This window comes from Molossus molossus, unplaced genomic scaffold, assembly GCF_014108415.1.
Source record: "Molossus molossus isolate mMolMol1 unplaced genomic scaffold, mMolMol1.p scaffold_m16_p_15, whole genome shotgun sequence".
In the NCBI taxonomy this organism is placed as follows: Eukaryota; Metazoa; Chordata; class Mammalia; order Chiroptera; family Molossidae; genus Molossus; species Molossus molossus.
Genome location: NW_023425350.1, coordinates 64948597 through 64956801, shown reverse-complemented (window position 1 = coordinate 64956801; position 8205 = coordinate 64948597). Strand labels below are relative to the sequence as shown.

Genomic DNA, 8205 nt, shown 5'->3' with positions numbered 1-8205 from the left:
CTCTTGGCTCCCTGTAGTTCACTGCCTGTTCCCCACCCCACCCCTGGCTTGAGAGACACCTCAGCCAGCTCACCCTCATCCACACAATCTCTAGGAAAGCATGCTACAAATAATCTTTAAAAAGACAACTACCGCCCTGGCCAGTTTGGCTCAGCGGTTGGACTGTTGGTCCGCGGACCAATGAGTCCCGGGTTCAATTCCGGTCAAGGGCAAATGCCTTGGTTGTGGTTCATCCTGGCCCTGGTTGGGTCGTGTGGGAGGCAAACAGTCGATATGTCTCTCTCATATTGGTGTTTCTCTCTCTCTCTCTCTCTCTCTCTCTCTCTCTCTCTCTCCCACTCTATCTGGAAAAGAAAAAAAAAGAAAGAAAAAGACAACTACCCAGAAAACTAGTTTTCCTTTGGTGCAAGATTTCCTTCAGTGCAATTTCTAAAGGGAAACTTAAATTCTACGGTACTCCTCCACCACAGGAAACGATATTTCTCAGAGGCTCAGAAAGTGGAACTGTGTGGATGCCGCAATACCGATCGTGGTTCTTGAAACCAACCCTTCTTTCTGCTCTCCTCCTATTTATTTATTTATTTAATCCTCACCTGAGGACATTTTTCCATTTTTTGTTCAGATAGAATGGGAGGGAGAGAGAGAGAGAAACATCGACGTGAAAGGGACACATCAAGCGGCTGCTACCTGCACAACCCAACCAGGGCCGGGGACAAACCAACCTAGTACGTGCCCTTAGCGGGAACTGAACCCAGGTCTCTTTGGACCGCAGGTCGACACTCTCTGCTGAGCCAAACTGGCCAGGGCTGCTCTTCTCCTTTTAAGTGAAATCTATCAATCAGGAATAGCAGCCAATAGCTAGAACAAACTGTGTGAGACCGCAGTGCAGTCACATCCAGATGTCCTGACCCAAGAAAACGTCCTCTGTGCAAGAAGAAACGAAACTCTTGAAGTACCTAAGGTATGTCACTATGCTAGGCAGATGGCCCTCCCACAAGTCACTTGGTTTTCTTGAGGAGACCAGAGACATCAGATACTGACTGCCCTGTTTTCCTGAAGTTTCCGAATCTGTGACTGACATTATTAACAGCTATTAAAGTAGAAGGGGAAGAGCCAATTTCAGGGTTGGGGAAGGTAGGAAGGTCCATGGGAAAACCTGAGCTGGGCCCTGAGGAAACAAAGTTTGGGGAGGTAAGTGAAAAGAGAAGGGAGAGCAATCTAACCAAAGAACCACCGTAGGAAGCCAGGGAATGGAGGTTACAGCAAGAACAAAAAAGCACAGAGGCCTACATGGGCGCCCAACAAAAGGGGCCTTTGGCCTGGCCAGGATGCAGAGAAAGGCAGGAAACAGGCCATCTGTAGAGTCCTGATACTAAAGAGCCTATAAACTTGATTCTCTGAGCCATGAGGAACACAAACAGAGGCTTCGGATCAGGGCAAGTATTTTAGAAAGATCAACCTGGTCTCTATGTACACAAGAGAAGATGGACAGGAGAATCAATTAAGGTGGTTCCTGAGAAACAAATCTGGGGAGAGGTGAATGGGAGAGGGTGTGGGGCAGGGAAGCAAGGAAAATGGGAAGATTGTAGTTTGGAGTTGAGAGGATTAAAAATATATTGGGCAGTTGAGAGGGGCAGCTTAATGGGTAGAAGAACCAAAGAGTCTTGGGTTCGATTCCCGTACAAGGGCACGTACCTCGTTTGTGGGTTTGGTCTCAGCCCTGGTCGGGGTTGTGCGGGAGGCAACCAGTCAGTGTCTCTCTCACATCGATGTTTCTTTCTCTCTCTCTCTCCTCCCGTCCCACTCTATCTTAAAAAAGAAAAGGAGTTCTTGACATCAGGAATTTGTCAGAGAAACCAAAAAAGGGGAATTTCTATTTGGATGGTCAATAGTGTCCAATTCTATCAAGGTTAAGACTAAATTTTGAGAACAAGCCTTTGGATTTGGTGAACTGAACCTATGGAAAAACACTCAGTAGAAAGACAGGGACCAAAGTGAGCTTATAAAGGTTATGAAGAGAATGAATAGCAAAGTAATGGAAGCAACACTTACTGGAGAAGTTGAATGATGTGGGGGTGAAGATTTGTGTAAGCACGAAGGTTGGAGGAAAAGTGCTCGTGTAAATAGGCAGAGGAGGAGGAAAGGAAGGGACGGGGGAGACAGAAAAGGGAATACAATAACCATGGTTTTAGGGAAGCTAGGGGAGCCTGACAGAATAGGAAAGTACAAGGCTGGTGCACAAGTAGAGAGAATGATGCCAAGAAGAGCATTCATTCATTCTTGATCTCCACAAATAGGTACCTGCAATGAATGAAAATCTCAACTCAAAGCCACGAACTGTTTTAAGCAAGGTGGAAGATAGTAGGACAAACACGATGGTCCCTTCTTCAGACTTACTTCTTCAACAGCACAGAATTTATCATATTCCCCTCATGTCCCACCATTCCTTGTATTGAGATCGGTTATTCTATTTGTTTTTCCTTTGCAGAAATAACTCTTTTTAGGCTCTCAGTAATAGGACAGTATGACTAGAATAGATTCACATAAAACTTCAAACAGCATGTTCCAAGACACTACCCTCAGTTACCCTAGGGGAACTCTGTGAATTTCTTAAAATTTAATAACCTCTCCCACGGGATAGAAGAATTTTTACTAACTACCCTTAGCATTTTATAATTAGATTAAGGTAAAAGAAAGATTATGGTTAGTTTCTAAATAGGTCTATTTTGTCTGTTTTAGGCAACAAAGGCAAAGTGGAGTTTGGGGGAACCTATTTCATAAAAGGCCTTTGAGAAAAATGCAGACCCAAACCAAAACTCTCTTACGTGTTTTCTTGCACAAAGCATGAACTTACCCTATTTCAAAAAGCTCCTGTTAAGATTGTAAGGAAGAACAGCATTTCAGTAATCATAACTATATTTTTTAAAACCTGTGATGGGAACAGTGGCTTTATAGCTTTACTCCCAGAATCCTCAAGTTCAGTTTTATGCTCAGTACAACCAAATGAAAGTTGATTCACTTTGCCTGAAGTAATATGAAAATATGAGGAAAACATGAGGAAGTTATGCTAAACAGGTTGAACTTGCAGGCAGTAAAGCACTTTTTTTAAGCTGCTGGTATGGTTTGCTGCTGAAGCCTTTGAATAGAAGTTACGTGTTCAATGTAGCCCTTTGCCCATCAGCATTCACCCTGTCTATCTCTTGTAGGGCACATTCCCCCAAAGAGGCCCTGGTAGAAAAGTACCTCAAGCTGCTGAGTTCTCTCCTAGGTCTGCAAAGATGAGTAGTGGCAAGTGCAATGCTATTTCAAGGGGTAACTTCACCACAGAGCCAAGGCCCAAGGCAGGATGGTCAATAGCACTAGCCTGCCTGGAGCTGGGATCTCCCTTTGGTCAAAGCTGGGTTTCCACATGCTCGCTCCTTCTACCCACACTCAGAGGGAGTGAATAATAGGAACAAAAGAGTACAAGGTCACCAAAGTGCAGGTGCAAAAATCAAAGCAATGCCACCCCCGCCCCACCTCTGCCAGCCCGGACTTGCCACCAAACCCTAGAGGGTAACTCTTGGTTCACAGTACTTTTCTCTTCATTTCTCTTGATTTAGAAACAAATCAGCAGGGAAGACGAAGTTCTCAAAAACAGAAAAATCAAATCTGAAACAAGAGTAATACAATGCATTGGTAACGCTCGTCTTCTTCCCAGAGGACTATACCTTACTGCTATGATTTTGGGGGGAACAAAGATCTTATAGGAGTTGTAGCTCAAAGAAAAAATTCCAGAATTAAGACAAACTGACCCCCCCCCCAATCATACAAACAGCAATTGATAAAATAAAAGCATACAGAATTATTTAAAAATTCAGTATGATATAAAACATACACTATAGAGATACATGCCTAGTGGAGGGAGTATGGGGATCTTGGCTTCTGCTTTGTACCACTCTATTGTTTTGAATTGTTTACAAGTGCATTTTTTTTTAAATCAGAAAAAGATTATAATGAACGAGGATGACAATCCTTAAAAATCAAGTATCTGGAAAGGTACTTGGCCAGGACTATAATGTGAAGCTGACCTACTGGGCCAGTCAGTAAAGATGCTCTGAGCTGAGCGGTTTTTCTAGAACTGGTACGAGCTGTACACATGAACAGTATTCCCTGTAGGGAGTCTGGGAACAACTCACAGTTGGGTCACCAGCAACTCTTCACCAATGCTCTTGCTACACGGAAGGGGAAGGGTGCGTGCTGGCAGCAAGGCAGTGGGAGGACAATGCGCTGACACAGGCTGCCTTTGGGGAGAATCTCAGCATCTGCTGCTGTGGGCAGGAGGAGGGCTTTGCTTTCCAGCAGAGGCAAGTGTTGGCTGCACTCAGGAAATCTAGCTGACAATGCTTAGCAGGGCTGCTCTGGGAAGTTGGAGGCCTGTTTCTGGACTTGTTTCTTTTCAGGGAGTGTAGTGCTTTGCTCCCGAAAGTGTGGTTCCAGCAGCATTTGGCGTCACTTGGGAACCTCCTAGATGCAGAAGCACAGGCTCCACTCCATAGCTAGTGAATCACATTTTGCTTTCTATCACAATGCCTATGAAAATTTGTGAAGTGCTGGTCTAGTACAAAAGTCACAGGATGGGAGAGTAATGGAGTTACCATCAGGTATTGATTTTGACACGAACTTGAGGTGGGGATTTAAGGGGGAAAAAACAATGATTTCTGGTCTTGAGTTTCCTCATCTGTCAAAGGAGGGAGCTGTTATAAATGACTTAAAGGTCTCTTCAGCTCTAACACTATAGACATGTATACATGATGTGTCTACTTTGTGGTCTGAAAAGGACAGGGGAGATGGTAGCAGCACCCCCAGAACCAGCTACTGCTTCCATGCTAAATGCAAGTCCACTGCTGGGCCCAGGTGAGACTGTATAGCCCTCCTATGGATCTGGGTCTTCCTTCCTTACCTTCTGGTCCAAACGCTGGTAGTCACTGGCCTTCGGCCGCCGACTAAATTTGGATTTTTTTCCTTCCAGGGCAAAAGCAATAATCTGGGGAAAGGAGAAAGAAAATGATTAACAAGTGATTCTATAATGACATATTTCAGTCTCTGAAATCAGAGGTAATCACCTGGTAGTACATTTGTTAATAACCCTGACAGCAAAAAGAGCAGTACACCCATAAAAAGGCCTATTTAAATCATAACAATTTTAAGGAGGACAGGGCTGTTTCATCAGAATCCTGTATACTGTTAAATAGGAAATGGCAGAGGGAGGAAGGCTGTTCTGGTCTCTAGCATGTGGGAGTCTGTTAATTTACTCAAGAGTACTTGGTCAAAGATCTGAAAACTCTTCTCTGGAGAATTCCAGGCTAAGACATTTTTCTTTTTAAAAAAAAAATCATAAGCAATTATTCTCTTCTGCAAATGCACTCTCACCCCACATTTTGTGTCTTCTTAACCTTACCACTCTCATTTCATGCTTAAGGTTACTCTCCATGATGGTAGGTGCAGAATAAGGAACGCACAATTTTAACTAAATGCCTTCCCTCATTCCTTATAGCCACAGGCCTATAGTCATTATGAAGTGACCTCTCCAATTTTGACCAGGCTACAGAAACTACTCATTTCTTAGAGTTCAATAAGAAATGCAATCATTTTGTCATTGGAATGATTGCAAAGTGACACAGATATTACTTCAGACCAAACCTTGCTAAAGTAAAAGATAAGTATACCCATGCAATTTCTGGTCTTTCTTCTAATCAGAAATTTAACTGACTGCAGAAGATAGTCCCTGGGCTCTCTGCTGTTGATGTCAAAGACGACATAAACATTCTTTCTAACACTGCAGGTGGCAGACAAAACTTAGCAAAGGAAGCTAGAAATGGTGCACTGTCTTGAAAGTGGAAACAGGAAGGTATTTGTGTCTCGAGGCTGTGAAGGATCTAAGTTCAAGATTATAGAAGGAGACACCCATTCAGGTCAGATTGTAATAACGTCCTAACTTGGCACCTAATGCAGCAGCAGAGAGCACTCAGAGAAAAAAAAGACACAAAAACAAGTGATTTATAAAACAAGAGTACAGCCCTAGCAAGATCTGAAAAAAACTGACATGTCTTACAAGCAGATAAGTGATGAATAATGGCCCATACACCAAGCTTGCAGGGTGGAAGACATCTCATCCCTCTTCTTAAGGTAAGTTGACTTACCTTCCGTTTGTTGTGATAGGCAATGTAGAGGACAGCAACAAGAATGGCTGCAGTCACCAAATATGCAAAGAAGTGGCTGCTTTCTGCCCTGACACTTCCAGGATTGTCCTTAAAAAGGTTCTTCCTCTTTATGGAGTCAAAAAGTGTCTCTTCAGGACTCTCTCTAGAGTCAGGACCAGGCATATCTTTTTCTTCTTTAAGTGGAGAACCCTCTTCAGGTTCAGAATGGTCTTTTGTGGACCCATGCTCCCAATCTGACTTGTCAGAAGCATCTTTCATAGAGAGGTGATCCTTATTTGACACGTCAGAAGTATCTTTCGTGGATGGGGGCTCCTTATGTGACTTGTCAGAAGTATCTTTCATGGACGGGGGCTCCTTATCCGACTTGTCAGAGGTATCTTCTGTGGACGGGGGCTCCTTATCCGACTTGTCAGAGGTATCTTTCATGGATGGGGGCTCCTTATGTGACTTGTCAGAAGTATCTTTCGTGGACGGGGGCTCCTTATGTGACTTGTCAGAAGTATCTTTTGTGGACGGGGGCTCCTTATGTGACTTGTCAGAAGTATCTTCCGTGGACGGGGGCTCCTTATCCGACTTGTCAGAAGTATCTTTCGTGGACGGGGGCTCCTTATGTGACTTGTCAGAAGTATCTTCCGTGGACGGGGGCTCCTTATCCGACTTGTCAGAAGTATCTTTCGTGGACGGGGGCTCCTTATGTGACTTGTCAGAAGTATCTTCCGTGGACGGGAGCTCCTTATCCGACTTGTCAGAAGTATCTTTCGTGGATGGGGGCTCCTTACGTGACTTGTCAGAAGTATCGTTTGTGGACGGGGGCTCCTTATGTGACTTGTCAGATTTATCTTCCGTGGACGCGGGCTCCTTATGTGACTTGTCAGAAGTATCTTCCGTGGACGGGGGCTCCTTATGCGACTTGTCAGAAGTGTCTTTTGTGGACGGGGGCTCCTTATGTGACTTGTCAGATTTATCTTCCGTGGACGCGGGCTCCTTATGTGACTTGTCAGAATTATCTTCCGTGGACGGGGGCTCCTTATCCGACTTGTCAGAAGTATCTTTCGTGGATGGGGGCTCCTCATTCGACTTTTCAGATGCATCTTCCACGGAGGCGGGCTTCTTATCTGATTTGCTAGAACTGTCTTCTGTGGACTGGTGCTGCTGGCCCGACGTAACCGAGTTGCTTTCCACGGTCTTAGATGTGAGACTCTGGGAGGGCTGCTTAGGGACTTTCTCCGGACTGACAGGCTGGGTTTCGCCGGCTGCCAATAGAGAAGTGGACTGCGAAGCTTCTGAACGAGAGAAACCAGTTGGCCCTGAAGAGAGGAAAGGCCGAGATAAAGGACTCCTCAGAGCTAGGAGAGACTGGGGCAACCGGCAAACGGTGTAGTGGGGGTGATAGCGAGGGGAGGGGTGGGACGGGCAGGGACGAAGGAAGCTCAGACGGCGACCGGCTACGGTGAGGATGATGGGTCTGGGGGACGAGAGTGGGATTTTTTTGGGGGGGCAGGGTGGGGGTGGGGATCTTACCCGCCGCTAGGGCAGTCAGTAGAACCAACGCAACCAGGCACCGCATCTTGCAGACTGTGCTTCCGCGCTCTACTGATCTCGCGAGATCGCGCACGGGCTCAGTACTCATTGCCCCGCCCCTTCCTGCGTGCGTCTCCGGCAGCTCCGCCAGCCCGAGGGGCGGGGTTGGGGAGGCGGGGGAGGTGCGTGGTCCCAGCACTTTCTTCCGGCTGTTACGGTCCCGTAGGAAAGTCGCGTCCACCTTTTTCTGATTTCTTTGCTCCATCTCAGCCGCAGCAGACTGTCGCTCCCCGTTTCCTTCTTCCCCATTGTACTTCCGGGACGATGCTGGCTGAGCAGGAGTCCCCTGGCCTGTGGACGGTCCGCTGGAGGGACGTCGCGGGCCGGGCGCCTCTTCGCCCCATCCCCTGCTGGCCTGTGTAACTTCTCCGGTCTCGTGGTTCCTTCACCGCAGCACACGGACGAGCTGTGCTCTGGTCTC

At 46.2% G+C, this 8205-nt stretch overlaps 1 protein-coding gene across 2 annotated transcripts; it reads right to left on the bottom strand.

Moving 5' to 3' along the window:
* Positions 1-724: 724 nt before the first annotated feature.
* TGOLN2 (trans-golgi network protein 2) lies at positions 725-7807 on the bottom strand. Of its 2 annotated transcripts, XM_036263168.1 has the most exons (5): positions 7725-7807; positions 6497-7510; positions 6183-6454; positions 4943-5026; positions 725-3651 (listed from the first exon to the last, which is right to left on the bottom strand). In XM_036263168.1, exons 1-5 carry the CDS (start codon positions 7768-7770, stop codon positions 3646-3648), a joined length of 1422 nt encoding a protein of 473 aa, XP_036119061.1. In that variant the 5' UTR covers positions 7771-7807; the 3' UTR covers positions 725-3645. The 2 variants fall into 2 exon arrangements, with proteins under 2 accessions (XP_036119061.1, XP_036119060.1); XM_036263167.1 differs by having other exon boundaries at positions 6183-7510.
* Between the last annotated feature and the right edge of the window lie 398 nt (positions 7808-8205).

Bases quoted from the DNA above. Each gene is read 5' to 3' on its own strand.
- TGOLN2 (XM_036263167.1), bottom strand. From the start codon at position 7,770: ATGCGGTGCCTGGTTGCGTTGGTTCTACTGACTGCCCTAGCGGCGG. The intron at 7,511-7,724 runs GTAAGATCCCCA...TCCTCTCTTCAG, and splicing joins ACTGACTGCCCTAGCGGCGG to GGCCAACTGGTTTCTCTCGT. The intron at 5,027-6,182 runs GTAAGTCAACTT...TCCTTTCCCCAG, and splicing joins CCTATCACAACAAACGGAAG to ATTATTGCTTTTGCCCTGGA.